Source organism: Malania oleifera, chromosome 7, assembly GCF_029873635.1.
Source record: "Malania oleifera isolate guangnan ecotype guangnan chromosome 7, ASM2987363v1, whole genome shotgun sequence".
Taxonomy (NCBI): domain Eukaryota; kingdom Viridiplantae; phylum Streptophyta; class Magnoliopsida; order Santalales; family Ximeniaceae; genus Malania; species Malania oleifera.
In genome coordinates this window covers 43,561,436-43,580,975 of record NC_080423.1, presented here as the reverse complement: position 1 = coordinate 43,580,975, position 19,540 = coordinate 43,561,436, and the positions used below count along the sequence as shown (strand labels likewise).

The 19,540-nt window shown below is 35.3% G+C and overlaps 1 protein-coding gene across 1 annotated transcript in view; it reads left to right on the top strand.

Moving 5' to 3' along the window:
* The window catches only part of LOC131160614 (proteasome subunit alpha type-2), a 47,543-nt gene extending 29,237 nt beyond the window's left edge, over positions 1-18,306 (top strand). The window contains exons 9-11 of the mRNA XM_058116450.1: positions 15,110-15,172; positions 16,981-17,046; positions 18,056-18,306. Coding sequence (XP_057972433.1) covers positions 15,110-15,172; positions 16,981-17,046; positions 18,056-18,104 — 178 coding nt within the window. The 3' untranslated portion in view covers positions 18,105-18,306. The remainder of the gene's footprint in view (positions 1-15,109; positions 15,173-16,980; positions 17,047-18,055) is intronic.
* Positions 18,307-19,540: the final 1,234 nt, after the last annotated feature.

The window sequence follows — 19,540 nt, the reverse complement described above, 5'->3', positions numbered from 1 at the left end:
GTTGCTGCTTTGGGGAGCTTGAATCTAATGCAGCAGATAACAAGAAGAATGATAATCGTTCATGGAGTCAGATTGTTTCAGGCAGCACAAGTGATGATGGAGTCATTCAATCCCTAAGAGTGTGCAGGAGGTGGTGTGTGCTGGCTGCAGGGGGAGAATGCAAGAGAAGTTCATTCCGTGAGCTTTGCACGATCAATTGACGGTGGGCTGGGCCTGGTTTGACGATAAATATAGACTTTGGCCGGCTGTTAGGAAGTAATAAATCTCTTTTAAACTCTTTGCTGGGTTTGCTGGTTAAGGAGGCCCAAGGGCAATCTTTTCTTTTATCACGGGGCTTGGGCTGTGATAAGATGCAGACAGGTCAATTGAATGAGCAGGCCCGTAAATTATTACAGGTCCCTAACCAAAAGGAAGTCCTTCAGCCCAGGTCTGGGGAGGCTACGGAGTTTTTCAGAGCAGAAGCAAGATGATCTGTGTTCATCTTTGAAAGAGGTAGAGGATGATAAGAAAGATCCTAAGTTGTGCTCCTCTTTGAACAACATCCTTGGTGGTCATCAGGAGGATCTTTCGGTAACAGCAAAGAGCAGGTGATGGAACTAGGAAGTCAAGATGCCTCTCCTCGGAAGGAGAAGAATGATAACAGGGGATGTTTCAGGGATGAAAGTGGGGATTCTCGTTCTAAGAAAGCTTAATTCTTGGGAGTTTGAAAACCAGGACTTCTTGTTTGGGTCAGTTGGAAATCTTGATGGTAAGTGAGTAACTCGAATAATTGGAGAAGAGGAAAGGTTTACGCCTGTCGTAAGGAAGTGCAAACTGGTGTTGATGGGAGGAAACTTACTGGCAATATGCGACTTTGTCAGGTGAGAAAACACGTAAAATTATTAGAGAGATTCCAAAGGTGTTCTAAATATAACAGAGGAGCCAATTGGTGAGGGGGACAAATGGTGCAAGGATAGTAAGAGATGGGGAGATGTTTTAGATGAGGATAGTGACGAGAGTAGTGATTTTGAATTCGAAATAGGTTTACTTTTGGATCATTTCTGGGATCAATATGGATATTCCTCTTGATTTTCTACTGATTGCCTCGAGGATTCATCTTATGTGCCGCCTCCTCTTTAGAAGGCTTAGAGGGAATAAATATTTTTGATAATGAGATTACTAAAGTTGATCACAAGGTTAAGGATGGAATCCTGCCTACTCCAGTCCAAGAAATCTATGGGAAAGACATTGAAACTCGGTTGGATGAATTGGGCCTTAAGTTGTCTAATCAAGGAGGAAATGAAGCTAGGTTTGATGAGGGAAAATCAAAGGTGAAGAAGGGTCAAAGGGAACTAGCTAAGTTGAAGTGTTCAGTGAACTATGATGGGAAGGGATTAAAGAGGGGGTTTCTTGGCTGATAATAACAATTTTTTTTTCTTATTTGAGTTTATTTTGTTTTCTATCTTCTTTTTGAGGATTTACTATCCTCATTATGATTGTACATTCTCTTAATATATTTTATTTTGTTAATAAAAATTGTATGTAATTGGTTGGGAATGGTGCGTGGTCAAGGTTGTTAGAATTGGGATTCTAAGTGGGATGATTGGAGGGGTCTGCAGGATCGAATCATAGAATTGGATCGAGAATAGTAAGATTCTACTTTCAATGTAAAATAAATATTAAAAACTTATATATGTGGAACTTTATGATTAGTCTTAAAACTAAAAACTTGGTTAGTAACTTAGTAAGCATAAGAAGTTAAAAATACAATGAAAATTCAAACAATAAAAAGAAGAAAAAGAAGAAGAGTAAGAAAAGGAGAAAAACATGTTCAATATTGAGTCTTTTCAAGAAGCAAATCTGTTTCAAAGCATACCTCTGTAGCTCTGTTGGGCCTGCTGGCTCAGCTCTTTTCTTGGCTGCTGCTGATTAAACAAGAACTCTGTGTTGAAGATTGACGTGTTCTTGTCGAACACCAAAGAAGGAAGAGGACTGAGGACTGAGTTCTTGTTGAACCCCAAGAACTCTGGTTGTTTAACACCAAAGAATTGTTGATCAAACAGCAAGACTGCTTGCTGATGCTGATCAAAGACCAGTCACCAGATGGAGGGTTCTCTGGTTGTCAAACAGGAGAGAAATTCGGGTGCTGGGTTGCTGATGAGTAGATGACTGAGGTGTCGAACTCTAGGGAAGTCAGTTGCAAATTGTGCTGAATCTGTTCATTGATGGGAGGCTGTAAGCCATTTTGCCTGAGTTTTAGAAGACTTTGGACCAAACATAAACCTTTTGGGGCCTTTGGGTGAATAAAAACATGTATTAGGCCCCATTATTGAAGCCCAAAAAGGGGAAAAAATCCCAATCCAGGTAACAAAGTAGGATCTGTACGATTCTACGATTCTGATTTTACGGTTCTGCCAATTATTTTAGAATTCTACCACGATTCTACTGGATTACGATTTTTGTTGTGACTTGAATTGTTTGAGTGGATCTGGATCGTAGAATCGTACGATCCTATGATCTGAATCGCGATTTTAATAACCATGTGCGTGGTAGTAATTAGATCTCAACAACCACCACCACCACCACTAAGCCTCAAGTGACACTAGGCGGGGCTAATTAGATCTCAAAAGGAAAAAAATATTAAAAGCTTTTGAGGGTCACCTAACTGTCTCTCCTGTGGGTAGCCTTATTTGGATATGGTTTGACATTGAGCAGTTGTGGCACTACTTTTCTATCAAAATCATGGTAATGAGCAGCACAACACTTTTTCTTTTTATAAGTAAAAAGTGAAAATGTCATTAAAGGGGCACCAAGGATGTGCCAACCTGTCTACACATCACCTACACTTTAGAAAATGAACAAGGTCTATAACAGCATATATGTCAATGTCATCTGTAGAGCTGTACATTGTACCAAAATGTAACTTTTAAGCATTCTATCTTTGAGCTGTCTGAGAGAATTTTCCTATCCTTCAAAGGCCTCCTATTTCTCTCTCTCCACATGATCCAAAAAATGGCAATGGTTCTGCTTAAGACTTGCTGCCTTTTTCTGTTCTGCACAGAGTTTAGTGCCCAAGCAAGCCCATATTTCCTGCACAATTGAATCTGCTTGCACCTAAGGTAGGCCCATCATTGTATGTGCAGTATCCCAAATCTCTGTGGAGGAGATTCCCTTCCTTAAAAGTTATCAATAGTGAGAACTGCTTCGCAGGAAAAGAAAGCAATTTTTTCTGGGCTCCCGACTTTCCAAATTACTTTCCAGGGAAAATAGGTCTAAACCCTAACCCTTGAACAGTCTAGTGTTGCTTTTGCGATCTCTTTATGAAAGGATTTCTATCACTCTTTAATTTCCATTTAGCTACATCCTCCCCATGAAACAATTAAAGAAGTCATCAAAGTGGTCAACTTCCTAGTCTTGGGATTGTCTTAGAAAACTAAACATTCCAGATCTCTGTGTCACTAACCCAACTAATACTATTAGCTATCTTTGCATTCTTTTCCCTATCAAGCCAGAATAGCTATGGGAATTGAACTTTGAGACGTTGATTCCCTACCAAGTGTCAATTTAAAATGGAACAGAATTTTCATTTCCATCCTATGAGAGCCACATGTTGCCAGAAATCATCCCAACCATTCCTAGTCCATCTTCAAACTCCTACACGTTACCACATGTTCCCTTAGCCTTTTTTCTCCACAAGCCCTTGTTTTCAACAATAATTGCCAAGCCCATTTTTGAAAGAGCCCCTGCTGACAAGGGATTACCCAAATCCCAATTTTAGTGGTTGTTTAATTACCTCTATTTGACTGAGGAATACTTTAAAATCATCTCTGGTCTTTTTTGAATGTCTTATAATATGTTTACTGCTGAGCAAGGAATGTGGGAAGGCACATAAAATAGATTGGAAAATTAAATATGGTACTTCTGACAGGAGTTAGCTTTTCCTTTTTGAGAAAAAAAATTCTTCTCTACCTGGCAGTTTTTCTCAAATTTGGTAATTATAAATTCATGTTCTCTTATTCACCCTAGCAGGAAACATGTAGTATACCATAAAAAGAGACCCCAAGTTACGTCCCAAAGTGTCTGCTGCTAGCAGTGTTATAAAAGGCGAAGGTGTAAGGTGAGGCGTTTTACCCCTAACAAGGCGAGGTGTAGGCCTCAAAGTGTAGAGGCAAAAGCCTTTTGGGAATTTAATTTTTATTTAAAAATATATAAAAATAAATTATACATACTAAAAATCATATGAATATTATCTAATACTTAAAATAAAGCATTTTCTTTATATTTTATGCCTAAAAATAGCTTAAAGAGAAGCTCAAGCTAGCTGTGGGGGGTACTGAACATGAATTACAGAGTCACTGCCACGTGCCCTTCCAAGCTTTAGTTTTTAACTCCAAGCCCATTGCCTTTCTTGGTTAAAAGAGTTTGACTTAGTCACGACTCTCTCTCTCTCTCCCTCTGAAGTGATATTAGTCTGCGAATAGAGATGCTTTTTTCGTGAAGCAGATGAGTGTCGAAGAGAGAGGCTTCTGTATGAAGATATGAAGTAGCTGAGGGTTGAAGAGTGTCGAAAATTGGAGTTAGGTCCTCGATGTTGGAAAGAGATTGCCTGAGAAGACAAGGGCACAGATCTGCAGAAGATCTGAGGTTGTTTGACAATTGAAGTATGGGGAGAGAGAGAGAGAGAGAGAGTCTTCCCGTATAACATTGGTCGAGTCTTCTTGGAGAACATTGGTCGTGTATTCCCGAAGAACATCGACCGATGGAAAGAGAATATTCGTTGATGTCGTGGAAGCTTTTTTTGCTCCATAATTTACACAAATAATGGGGTCCAAAATGCGTACGACTTGTCTGTTGAGGCGTGAAATGCGAGTTTTTCTGTGCAAGGCATACGCTTAATTCCAAAATGTGTATGCTTGGGACTTTCGCCCTTTAAATTATGCCTTGGGGCATTTTATGCTTAAAACGCATCAAGGCACACCTCAAGAATGCCTTTTAAATCATTGGCTGCTAGTAATCTTTCTTCAACCCCTTCTCCCTAATTGACACTCTTTTGCAAAGTTTACCCCTGAAGTGGGAGACTGGTTCAACATAAAGTGGAATGCACCTTAGATTTATAAATTGCTCCATTATCCACCCACAAGAAATAATAGTGTTGTCTGTGAAAAGATGTGATTTTTTTTTGGGGTCTCCTTGCGTCTTTCTTTGATTTCAAAGCCCTTGACAAGGTCCGCAGCAGTAGCACAAATCAACTTTCTGCTATGAACCTAAATAACCAAGACTAATACAAATGTGGAGGGAGGATAGTTGATGACCTCTGGAGGATATAAAGAAATCTGTGGGATTACCATTAATAAAATTGAGAAACTTGGGGAAGAGATAAATATTTTTATTCACCTTCACCATTCTTCTCCAAAACTTGTTATATCTAGAACTTCGAGGATAAAGTCTCAATTAACATGGTCAAAATTTTTTTTCGTATCAAGTTCACAGATTGCTTCCACCCCCCTCCCCCCAACTCTTCTTTTTGATGTATGGTTATCTACCACTTACATTTGCAATTAAGGTGGCATCCATACTTTTTCATCCCATAATGAAAGCACCCTAATTTGGTTCAATTGCTTTCTTTATCACCTTTTTGAGCATGGTGGCTACCACATTGGATATTACCTTGTAGACACTCCTGACATGACTAGTGAGCTGGGAGTCTTTTAAAGGATCAAAGCAGCAAAAGTTGCATTAAGGATGCCTAACCATGAAGAGTTCCTCATCGTGGAAAAAATCTCTCTAGCCAGGAAGCTTTCTCTGAATGGACTTTGTTGAGACTATTCTAGGAAGCCTTTTAATGTTTGGATCTCTTCAAAGGCTTCTATAAATATTGCATGTTGGATTCTTCCTCTCTTCCTTTTCTTCAAAGATCTGCCATGTATGTTTAGTGTTCTATGAAAGAACGTAGTATGTTGTTCTCCTTCTTTCAGCCCTAAAGCCCTAGCCCTTCCTTTCCCAATTTGAAATAGAACAGAGAATTTAGAAATAGAAATAGGACAGGGTAAAGAGACAGAATTAGGGGGCAGAACAAAACAGAGATGGTGGAGGAAGAAGAAGAAAGAATAGAGTGAGGGGGAGAGAGGGATGGGGTAGGGGAACTACACTGCAATTCTGTTTTCAAATGATAACTGAACAAGAACTTACATGTCTAGCTTTTATACTCACAACTAACTAAAACACATACATAAAAACCCTAAGAAGAGATCCATAGAGCCATAATACAGAATTTAAAAATAAGAAAAGAGCCATAGAGGGAGGAATAAGAAGAAGAAGGATGAAGAGAGCCAGAGGAGAGAGAGGCGGGGAACTACACAACAATTGAAGTAGAAGAAATATAAATAGAACAAGGGGAAAGAGACAGAATTAGGGGGCAGAACAGAACAGAGAGAGAGAGAGAGAGGGCGTGGGGAGGGGGGGGAGGGGATCGATGATTGTACGATAACCTACATGTACACCACTTATACCCACTACTAACTAAAACACATATCTAAAAACCTCATTACAGGAAATTACAAAATTACCCCAAAGTAGTTAAATAAAAAAAATAAAATAAAAGTTAACTAACTTAACTTCTAAAATATTCATAGTTTTCCCAAACTAAAATAAAAGCCCTAGCTACTAGATAAACATCTAAAATTCTCTGTTGGTGGTTCCCCATCAAACTCCCCTTGTTAGAGAAAACTTGACCTCGGGTTCCGAAATGGCATGGTAGCTTTAACTTCATGAGTGGGAATAAAGTTGAACATGCAGGAAAATCAAGAGGAGACACGATCTTCATTTCATCATCAATCACCATTGGAGAGTATCTAGAAGATCCTCCAACTGCAAGTACAATAGAAAGCTGCAGTGTGCTTTGATAAAGTAACAAGTCCTCCAAACATGAAATCAATTTAATATCCAAATCTATTGGCAGCTCAAGCAAATATGCATTTGGTCCATATTCTAAGATGGACAATGTTTCATTGGATTTGGTTTTATGCCTAGGAGATATTCTACAAAAGCTATATATATTTTAAGATTAATGCAAAAGTTTAGGGATAAGAAAAGGGACTTGTGTATCTAGGGAAGTTCTATGGTGGGTTAGAAAAAAAAAGCATATGTAATAGGTATACTGATTTCATTAAGGATATGTATGGAGTATAACTAGCGTTTGGAGTGTAGGTGGAGAGGCTAGGGATTTCCAATCACAATAGGTGTACATCAAGTACCTACTTTGAGCCCCTGTCTTTTTGCTCTAGTGATGGATCAACTTACTAGGAGGGATCCAAAATGAGGTTCCATGGTGTATATTATTTGCTGATGATATTGTCTTGATTGATTGATGAAACTAGGGTTGGAGTAGAATCTAAGTAAGAATTATGGAGAGAAGCTTTAGAATCTAAGGATTTTAGGATATGTAGTAATAAAACATAATATATTAAATGTAATTTTAGTCATATTAGGAGGAATATTGGAGAGAAGGTTAAACTTGATGGTCAAGAAATCAATAAAACTAGTAAATTTTGATTGGATCTATTATTTAGGGGGTGGCAAAATGGGGCAAAACCTGATTGGTGACTCGTCACCCACTTGTTTAGATCTGGTTTGGGTTTGGGAGGAGGCGATTTGTTTATAAATGTGTCAACCTGAACTTGATCCGTTTGATAAACGGGTTCAGCAGTTTGGGTAAGTTACTTGTTTATATATATATTTTAGAAAAAATTAAAATAAATAAATTTTATTTTTAAAAGGGTGCTTAATGGTCATACCGGTGTATGACCCATTTATTAAACAAGCGGGTTTGGGTTTATAGATTAGTCACCCGTTAATAAACGGGTCAACCCAAAATCGAACCCGTTTTGTCACCCCTATTATTATGCAAGCTGAAGGAGAAATTGAAGAAGGGTGGTGTTTGGTAATTGGGAATCAACTCTAGGAATTGGGGTCGGAACTAGAATGGTTGATTCCCATTCCTAACGCTTGTTTTATGGTAATTTCATTTCAATTCCCATTCCATACAAGAACAGGATTCCCCTTTTTACCTATATTTTTATTCTTGACTTCTACTCTAGAATCAAATTCTATTTCCTAGAAACACAGTATTTATTATAATATGATAATTTATATTAATATAATATAGTATATATTACATAAAATTTTAAAATAATATTAACATTATGATATCATTAATAATATTTAAAATGTTATAATATATTTTAATATAAATGTTAAATAATCTTTATTAATATTTTTTATTATATATAATAATTTTATAACATATAAAAATTAATAGAATAATATTAAATGTTAAATATTATGATATACTTGTAATATGATTATTAATTTATTATATTATTATTTTTAATGTAAAAAATAAATGAAATTAAATTTTTTAATAAATATTTATTTTCATAAATCATAAATATATAATAATAAAATTTAATAATGATATAGTATAGAAAAATATTTAATACTTGCACATATATAATATACTAAGATATGCTACATAAATATAAAAAAATAATATTTATATAATACTATATATAATATAATATGTTGCATAAATCTTAAAAAATTGTATTAATATTATAACATCATTAAATATAACTATACAATAATATTTTTAATATAAAAAATTTTAATATTATTATTAATATTTATATTATATATAATAATATTATAACACATAAAAAGTAATAGAATAGTATTAAATTATAAAATACCATGATAAAATTGTGGTTATCATTATGTATAACCTTAAAATAAAATAAAATATTAATTATTAATATCATTAATAAAAACATATAATAATGAATTTTAATAAAGATATTATATATAAAAAAGAATAAAATACTATAGTGTAATAATATATAATGCTATGTTGGTTGTTTTATTATATTATTATTTTATATTAAATAATAAATTATATTGTAGTGTTATAATACTTGAGATTTTTATTTACATTTAAAAAATTAAATATTAAAAAATAATACTTATAAAATATAATATTAATAATATAGTTAAAATAATAATAATAATAAAATGTAATATGCAAATTTATAATCAATTATATAATTATAAAAATAATTTTATCGTAAAAAAATATTTATTATATAGTTTAATAAAATAATAGTATGTAATAATTACATATTTATAGTGTTATTATTCCATATTAAATTAATAAAATAAATTTTTTATACTATACTGACAATTGATAAATTAAATTCTTTTCTGATTCCTATGTTTATGTATACTAAACACTACAATACAATTTTGATTTCGATTCCTTGCCGAATCAAACATGAGAGAGGAATTTGACATTCCTTTTCCGATTCCAGTGAATTCCAATTCCGATTTCAACTATGAAGCAAACACCGCCCAGATATGACGCTTAGAGTTAGTAGGTTGGGTAAAATGGAAAAGTGCTTCGAGTGTGTTATGTGATTGTGGAATATCCTTAAAATTAAAATGAATTTTTATAGGTGTAAGACCAGCCGTGGTATATGTATCAAAATATTGGGTGACTAAGAAACAACATATCTAAAAAATAAAAGTTGTTTGGATGAGAATGCTAAAGTTGATGAGTGGTATAACATAAAAAGATAAATTAAGGAATGAACATCTTCATGGTAAGTTAGGTGTAACTCTTGTAGAAGATAAAGATAAGGGAGGGACAACTTAGATGATTTGGGCATAAACTTAGCAAAACAGATAAAAATCTATTAATCCACACTAAATTTGACCCACTTAAACTGACTCATGATTGTTCTGCACATTAAATGAGTCTAATATGGTTTTAAAATTTTTTATCCGCCTCTAAATGAGTCAATTGGCTGATTTCGGGTTTTATCCGATGGACATCTGCCTATCTGTTAACAACTAATGTCCAAATTCATAGATAATTCTATATGCCCATTCTTATTAGACATCAGTCCAACTAGCATAGGTCCAATTAGTTGGGGCTAGTCCCACTCCCAACTCTTGCACTATTGTATGTTCCTCTAGTTCTGCCCTATGCCCACATTGAAACTCAAGTCCAAATACTCAATTCTCTCAACAAAACAAAAGCCCCAAATTCATGATTTGAAAAATAAAAAAAAAATTATCTGATTGGTTATTAAATGTTAACAATTTCCAAATTATGATTTTAAAAGTTATTAAATGTTAACAATTTCCAAATTATGATTTTAAAAATAACTTTAGCTATTATGTTGCAAAATAAATTGTTCATCGGATGATAAAAATAATTATACTAGGGGTGGGAATGATGGATTATCTATTTTGAGCTGCCATAAATTTGCCATTGAATTGAGTCGAATATGGATTATAATTTTCTTACCCGATAATCCATCATGGATTATCCAACTCAATCCGCTTTGCCAGATCTATTTGGGCATCTGCAACATAAGTCAAATAGTGCGCTAGTGAGGAGGAATTGACTAGTTATTATGAGGAGTAGTAGAAGGGATAGGGGTAAACCTAAAATAATTTGAAATGAGATAGTAAGGATTTAATAGCCCTGAATTGTCAAAGGAAATTGCCCTTGATCGCGTAAATTGGCGGAAATGATTCATGTAGCCAACCACACCTAGTTGGGACTTAAGGCTTGTTTTTTTGTTATTGTTGTTTGGTTAATGAAAATGTAGAGGGAGAAGATGAAAGGGATGGAGGCACAAGTGTATTGGATTGAGGAGAAATAATCTCAAGAGGATTTTCAACATTAGGTTCCTTGATTAAAGAATTTTCAACAAACTCTATAGTAACTGATTGTTCCTCACTCTTTGGGTTAGAATGAAAAATTGAGGTTTAAGAGCAAGTCATGAAAGTCATATCTCTGTCCTAGTTGTTGGCAACTCAACTTGCTGTTCATTACAAGTTTCAATAACCAAGTTTGATGACAAGTCAAGGTCCATCTCTAGTCTAAAGGCTCCAATAGTGCTTAGTGTTCAGCAAAAATAAAAAACTCTGCACTAATAATAGGCAAATCATTTATGTTGTCATGATACTCAATTACACAACAATTTGCATGGGCACTACTAATATTTAATTGTTTATCCTCAACAATTTTAGTTTTCTCTTGAACATCTTGGGAGAGTCTAGGAATACCTCATCATGGAAAAATTGATATGGACTGATGAAATTCTTTAAAAGTGGAAGTAGTGTTATGGATTGGTATCTGGAGAAATCTCTCAGTATCCAAAGGCATGGGTAGCCCTGAATTTGTCAAAAGAAATGGTCCGTGATAGCATAAATTGGTGGAAAAGGACTCTTATAGCCGACCCTTCCTAGTGGGACTAAAGGGCTTGGTTTTGTTTGTTTATTTGTTTGTTACATTCCTTCTAATTTCATCCCTCTACCCTTTCTTGAACAAAATAGACCATTTTAGGTTCGTTACTTAGAGCACGCCTATGAATGAGGTCTCTAAATTTAAGATAATAATCAGCAACACTAGAAGAAAGCTGTACACAGTTGGTCCAGTAATTGTTGAGAATTGCCAACTAGGTAGGAACCACATATACCGAACTGAATTTATTTATTTATTTTTTTCCCCCTCAACTGGATAGTAAATATGGGCTGATATTTAAGCAACATTAAATCAATTCAGACAAGACAAGTACCAAATAGATAAGCAACATTATATCAATTTCTATGGAGTAGTGTAAATTCATACAATGTTACCAAAACGCCCTTGCTCTGACTTTGTATTTGCAGGATATTCTTCAAATATTTCACTTCAATTTCTCACAGATGCTCCAAGAAAACTCCACTTGCAAACTTGGATGAGGGTGCTGGCACTCTGAACTCAACCTCTAAAAATATGTATTAGACAATGATTGATGGTTTTCTTCAAATCAACATCAAAATCTTATGGAGGGAAGCCGATTTGTCGCAGTAAATTTCAAAACACAGCTGCTGGGCCTAAATCTGAATGTTGGCAGGCTTTCATGACTCTGAAATTTGCATTGGCAGTTCAATATCTCAAGCTAATTTCCCAATTTCTCAGTCTCCACAAAATAAAAGCCCACAAATTGCAGCAAATAAAGTCTAAATCAGTGTTGGTGCTGAAATTATCCTCCAAACATTTACTTTGCACTAGCACTTGAATTTTCCTTTAATTCAGCTTCACAATCTCAGGGAAAAACCCAATTTATGTGGCTGGAAATAATTTCTCATCAGTATGGAAGCAGGAGAAGACACTGGTAGTTTCCCACTTTCAGGTTGCCAGTGTGTGGGGTGTGTGTGTGTGGCCGGCAAGGGTCCTCAGCAATGGTGCTCCAGCTGGTGGCAGATTGAGGGGTAGAGATTCCAATGAGGGTGGTGGTATATCAAGAAAATTGCAGGAAATTGGAGATTCGGAGGGGTAGTTGGCTGTGATAACTTAAGATTGCCTGTGGGACCACAACTCTTGTTGGGTGGAGGTGGTATTGTTGGGGGGAAGGTTTCAGTGGCGTCTGTCTGTGATAGTGTAGATGGTGTTGCGAAATTTTTTCTGAAAGTTGGGGCTTCAACTCAATGCGCAACCGTAATTTTCTGGAAAAGTTGCAGGTGAACAGTGCTTGCAATTTCTGAACTTTGGCTTCGTGGACGTGGTTTGCTCTGATGCCAATTTGATGTAGGGCAAGAAAAAGAAGTCAAAAGCTTATTACAAAGTGGTAGTCAGAAGTTAAAGCTGTTGAGTGGTGTGGATTTCTTTGGACCTTGAATAGCTAACACCATTTCTCAGAGGCATATAGTTTCTTAAGTTGATTTAAAAACAAAGTCTTCGTAATATTACAAATTGGAAGTCAAAGCTCTGTTGAGTGGTGTGGAGCTACAAGATAAACATCTAAATTTCTCTATTCGAGGTTCTCCATCAGAAGTTTTTGGATATCACAAGTTATTCTGTTCTGGAGATTTACAAAAATCTATGAAGGTGTGTGTTAATGTTTCACTCTGAGGCATATAGTTTCTTAGGTTGATTTAAAAACAAAGTCCTCAAAATATTACGAAGTGGAAGTCAAAGCTGAGACCTTGAATAGCGAACATCATTTCTCAATTGATGATGAAAAAGGTAAATCTATGAAGTTCATGTTCCTGTGAAGGACAGTCTGTAGTGTAGTGAAAGAGAGTTAGGAACAACACCAGGGTCATATTGACGAAATATACGGTCACTGTCTTAAGGAAGCAACAGCAGGTGCTTGGGATGGAAATAAGTCTCTCCATGGTGGACGCCAGTCTGCTCATGATGAGTCTACTAGAGTTTATATCTGTCCTTGTGGCACTGGCAGCAGTCTACTCATGATGAGTCTACTAGGGTTTATACCCATCCTGTGGCAATGCAAGCAGGAGTGTGGTTGCGAAAAATCCTTGATGGGAAATGAATTAATTCTGATCTGCTGATGACAAAAATTTTAAAGCAAGAGAATGGCGGGGAGGGGGAGGGGTTGCTTTTTGATTGTGGAGATCCTGACTGATCTGAGGTCGGGGTTGGAAGAGAAGGTTAAATGAGGGAGATCGATTGAAAGCATAAAATAAATGGGGTGATGAGTCTGACGATCAGAGTGATTTTGATAGCGAAACTGCATGTGGTTATAGATTATTATTGGATGATTTTCATGAACAGTAAGGGTATGTGTTGGAATATTCTGATTTAGTATGTGCTTTTTCTCGTGCTAGTGGTTTCTTAGAAGGCTTGGTTGATATTCCTATTTTTGAAGATGATGAGGGTGGATAAAGATCTGCGGGTAACTGATCACGGACGGGATGGTGTTTTGCCTACACCTGCCTCTCCTATGAGGGAGATTAGAAAGGGAACCAAGAGTGGAAAGGGATTAAAAAAGGAATTTTTTGAAGTAGATTGTATTAATTTTTTTTTTTTTAATTTTATTTGCCGCCATCTTGCGCTCCCTTAGGTTTTTAGTGCCTTCTCTCTGTCTCCATACATTTTCTTTTGCTATCCAAATAAAAAGGAAAAATCTCTCAAAATGATGTTTGATTGAGAGGTTTGAATTTTTGATTTAGTTCAAAGTTGCATGATTCAAAGATGAGATACCACACTTCTTCTGCACCCTTTGAGAGGTTTGACCTTTTGATCTAGTGGAGAGCTCCAACTCTTGTTACCATTTTTTTTTTTGTGTGTTTTATTATCAATTTTTTTGGATAAACGTTTTCAATTTTTGATGTGATAGATTACTAGAAGTATAGTTGTATCTTGGCTGTGTGTGTTTTTAGTGTGTATGGATGTCACGTTTCTTTAGAGGGTTCAGCTTTTTGATCTAGAGGAGAGCTCCGACTCTGGTAGCTAGTTCTTTTGTAATTTTTATGTATTGTATATCCAGTTTTTGGATTTTTGTTTTTCAATTTTTTCTAGAAAATAGAGAACTTTATTTAAACTAAAAGTCTATACTTTCAACTTAGATTTCATAATTTCTGGGTTATCTCACTCTGAGTGTGTGGTATGCGTGTGTGGGTAGATGTTGTCTCCTTTTAAGTTGCTGGTCTTCTGTTGAGAAAATTTTCTATCAATATAGTCCTTGATCTGTAGTTTGCTGTCCAAAAATATTAGAACTTGATACCCCTACTATCAATGGTGAATCGTGAATGTTATGTCTCCTTTTAAGATCTCACTCTTCTGTTGAGAAAATTTACTATTAATGTATTCCTTGATATTTAATTTGCTGCCCAAAATCTTAGAATTTAATACCCCTTCTATAAACAGTTAATACCTAGTTGATTATATTAAGTTCTTTCATCTTCTAAGGAATTTTCAGAGGAAGTAAACCTTTGGCTAAATTTGTTCTCATTTTTCTCAGGCCAATGACTTGATGTCCTTTTGATTTCATTCTTGCCTTCGCTGCCTAGGAATAAACTTAGTTGTATCATATTAGATAAAATCTTTGCTTGAAAGGAATAGTTAGCTTATGTTGTGTATGGATCTAAAGGGCCAATTGTGTGATCATGGGGGCCAAGTTGGTTTTTGGCACTTGAATTTGTGATGACAGTTTCTGAATTAGAGTAAATTCAGCTAGTTGTTCATTTGGGGTGCCTTTCCTTCTGAATTTATAGTATTCTACCATCAAATTATTATTCATAAGTTTCATGGATTATAATTCTGTTCTACTTGTAGGTACACGAATGATATGGAGCTCGATGATGCTGTTCACACAGCTATTCTGACACTGAAGGAGGGGTATAGAGCTATTAAACTTTCCCTTTCTTGTTTTCATATTCTCTTTTTCTATCATGCGTATGTTTATGTAGTACATATACTGATATAGGATTATATGACCTGGTAGCAGTTGCTGAACATGCTTTAGATCAATAGTTCAAAATTCAGCATTTAAATAATCTTAGGAATTGATGCAGCATGCTTGACATGCTAAAGGGACTCCCTTGGCTTGGTAATCCTAGTTAAAAGAGTTTTGAAGACTTAGGCATTGTTAAACCTCTGATTAGCATCACAAAATGGCAGAAATACCTCCTTAACCTCTGGTGAATGATTTCAAGAGAAGATACCCTGTGCATAGAATTGTAGAAACACTTTATCTTTTCCATTTGCACTGCATCATTGAACTTCCTTTTTTCCTGGAGAGTGAGCTGTGGCAAACATGATGTTAACCAAGGGCTCATATGAATTTCAATACCTTATTGGCTTATAGCCTAAGGGTGAGTTTGGGTCCCCATTTTGGATGAACTTCTTTTAAAAAGTAAAAGTGGGTATAATACATTTGGTAAATGTTCTTTTTTTGGGCAAAAGACACCGACTCTCTTGAGGTTTGGCAAAAAGACACTATCTTCCCTTAAGGTTTCAAAAATCCCATAGACCTCCCCTAACATTGGATTTTGAGACACTTACACCCCTCAAAAGTCTAGTCTTTTTGGCAAAACATAAGGGGAGGTTTTTGTCATTTTGGAAAATCTCAAGGGAGGTTTGTGGAATTCTTGAAACCTCAAGAGAGGTCAGTGTCTTTTGCATTTTTTTTTCCCCAAATTTTAGTAAGATAGTTTTTAGCATTTTTAGGAAACTTCTATAAGTTATGGATTTGGAACCTCCCAAAAGTCATAAGCTGACTTTTTTTTTTTAAACAAATTATTCTCTTCAATGGGTATCCTCAGTTTTTAATTTTTTAATATTATAAAATTATCAACTCAATATTTATGTTTCCTAAATGGTCATTTAAAACATTTCCCCTAGCGCACAACTTTTTACCAAACATTCAGGATCAACTTTTTCTTTGTAGCAATTTTTTCATTGGAGGGATAAACAATTTTGACAATTACCCGAGTCAGCTCCTTTTTATCAGTTCCTTCTCATTGCCCATAGAGGACCAAACTATGCTTGAGAGCTTAAGCTTTTTGTTGAAGTGGTGGCTTGAAATGGTATCAAAAGCCATGGTTTCCGGAGGTTCTAGGTTCAATCCTTCTTGCCTATGTTTTTCATCTATTTTTTAATTATTGTATTCCATTTGATCAGTGCTATTCACCTTTTGTTTCAATGTTTTAATAGTCAAAATTTAGGCTTGCATCAGGATGAGGTATGTGCCTAAAACAACCTGAGGCATAATACCGAACTCCAGGCAAAACACATTAAGGTCCACACATTTGCACAAAAGGTGCACCTTTTAACCTTTTCTGGTTTAGGCGATAATGCATTTTGAATTTGTCCACTTAACGTAAAATTGGTTTTATACTAGACTAGCACAATTTAATCATGTTTATGTAAGAATAAAAGTAAGGAATGCCCTAATCTAAGCAAATCTCTAAAACTCTTAATCCCTAACTTTGATGCCTTGAGGCTTAACCTTCTATCATGTCTTCATGTTTTAAAAACATTGTTAAGGCTTGATATTTATTGTTGGCCCACACCGTGACAGCTCAAATTTTTAGGTGAAGTGATGACTTGACATTATTTATTGGATATGTCATGCAAATGTCAGCCCATCCGGCTTCCCTTATAAAACTAATTTCATATTTGATGAGTTCTACAAATTTATGCAGATTCGAAGGACAAATCTCAGGCAAGAACATTGAGATTGGGATAATTAGTACCGACAGAAAATTCAGGCAAGTTCTGTTTTGAATTCTTCATTTGGCTACTAATTTGTGTGCATATTCATTTATTTGGCCTTCTGGAATAATTTAACTGCATCAGAATTCTATTGATATGCATGCTGCTCATCTGTTTTGAACATATTGCTTCTGACAGCTCCTTTATTTCACAATGATAAATGGTGGCCTCAGGGTGCAGATTTATCATTTGTTGAAAAACTTGTCTTGTTAAATAATTTAACTGCATCAGAATTCTATAGATACTCTGCATGCTGCTCCTCTGTTTTGAACATATTGCTTCTGACAATCCCTTAATTTCACAATGATATATGGTGACCTTATTTCTGATTTATCATTTGGGAACGAATTTTAGTTTTTATTATTATTTTTTATTTTTTATTTTGGTCTTGCTAAAGAATGAAATTTTTTTCCAGGAGTCTCTGAACAAATGTATTTCTGCATTAAGTAGCAGCCTTGGGATGTTACATCTTTTATTAAATACTTGAATATTTGGATTTCCATCACATTTTATTCACTCCTATACGTCTTAAATTTCCATGCAGGCACCCTTTCACAAGGGGTTGGTTTTTCCTTGTATTTTTTTTCTTCTGTTTGTTCACTATTTTTTGTGTTTGGCTACCCCTGCCCCCTGCGAGCCAGAGGTGCTCTCCTGCATGATGCATATCTGGCCCATCACATGAATTTTCACGTGGGAAAATTTCTGATTTACCAACTTTATTGGTGACAAAAGATCATAAATATTTCTCATGTAGGCGCCTTTTCATGAGGGATTGGTTTTTGCTTGTTTTGTTTCTTCTGTTTGTTCACTATTTTGCGAGTTTTTGGCCACCCCTGCCCCCTGGGGGCCAGGGGTGCTCTCCTTCATGATGCATACCTTGCCCATCACATGAATTTTCATGCGGGAAAATTTCTGATTTACCAGCTTTATTGTTGACAAATGATAATGAATTTGTCTCTGCACTTATTTGTTCCATGACTGTTCTCCATGGTTGCTTTATTACAGGGTGTTGACTCCTGCTGAGATTGATGATTATCTGGCCGAAGTGGAGTAGCTTGGTTGGTCACTGTTACTTGGGAAAATATATCTATTTTTCCAATTTATATGTTGCATTACCTTCCATTACTGTGATCTCCTCCTGTTCTAGCAAGGTTTGGTTTATTTGATGTACATCAGTATTTTGCAAATTTATCAATTTGAAATTACTAAATCCTTAATGGTTGGAAATGCAAATGTGAGGTTTTAGACTTTGTTCCCATGCTGTCTAGGGTACTCATAAGTTGGAAATGATCCGCCCTTTTAAATGCAAGTCTGAATCTCGTTTGGTATGGTTTTGCCCTAGAGTTCAGTTTTATTGTATTTGGCCGGGGAAAGCTGCCTATATACTAGCAAGTTAAGAGCTGCATTTGCTAGATGAGTTTTTACCCTGCCTTCTGTGCGTTGGATTGCTTATAAAACTCTGTAGCTGGTCGGCACCAAATTATAAAAGATTAATGTTCTGTGCATTGGACTCGCAGGATTGCGTTGTCCTATGCATATTTGTTTCAAAACAACTTACTATATCTGCGCATATTGAATACTAGTTTTACCTGAACTCTTGAAATTTCTAAATTTGTCGAGTAAAAAATGTAGACACAAGTGAATGATTTAATGTTTATTATTTTTGTACATATTTTTATGTTTAATATTACAAAATATAACAGCGAACACTTTTGAAATTTAACTTTGCTTCTAGTGTGTTATGTGATCGTAGAATATCCTTAAAATTGAAGGGGAAGTTTTATAGGACAGTTATAAGACTAACTATGCTATATAGATCGGAATGTTGAGTGATGAAGAAACATAATATTCAAAAAATAAAAGTTGCCGAGATGAGAATGTGAGTGGTATAACATTGAAAGATGAATTAAAAAATGAATATATTTGTGTTAAGTTAGGTATAACTCCTATAAAAAGATAAGATGAGGGAGGGACGATTCAGATGGTATGGAGACTTGCAACGTAGGCCTTATAGTGCACCTGTGAGGAAGAGCGACTTAGTTATTGTGGGGGGGGGGGGTAGTAGAAGGGATAGAGGTAGATTTAAAATAACTTAGGAGGAGATAGTGAGTAAGGATTTAATATCCTTGAATCTATCAAAAGAAATGGTTCATGATCGCATAAATTGACAGAAAATGATTCATATAGCCGATCTTATTTAGTGGGATTAACACTTGGTTTCAGTGTTAAATATCTAGAAAGTTCTCAGAGATATCCAATCATATGCATTCATGTGGTAACAATTTATTGCAGATATAAATTATATTATCGAATGCTTTTAGTTGCCCAATGTAAACGGCTTTTTTACATAATCCGTATTAAAAACACAAAGAACCCAACATAATTATGTAATCACTGATAGTAAAATATGATTATTAAATCATCTGAACATATTTAAAACATCTATTTCTAGAATTATGAACGCACAAATTCCTCACTAAAATGTCAAGG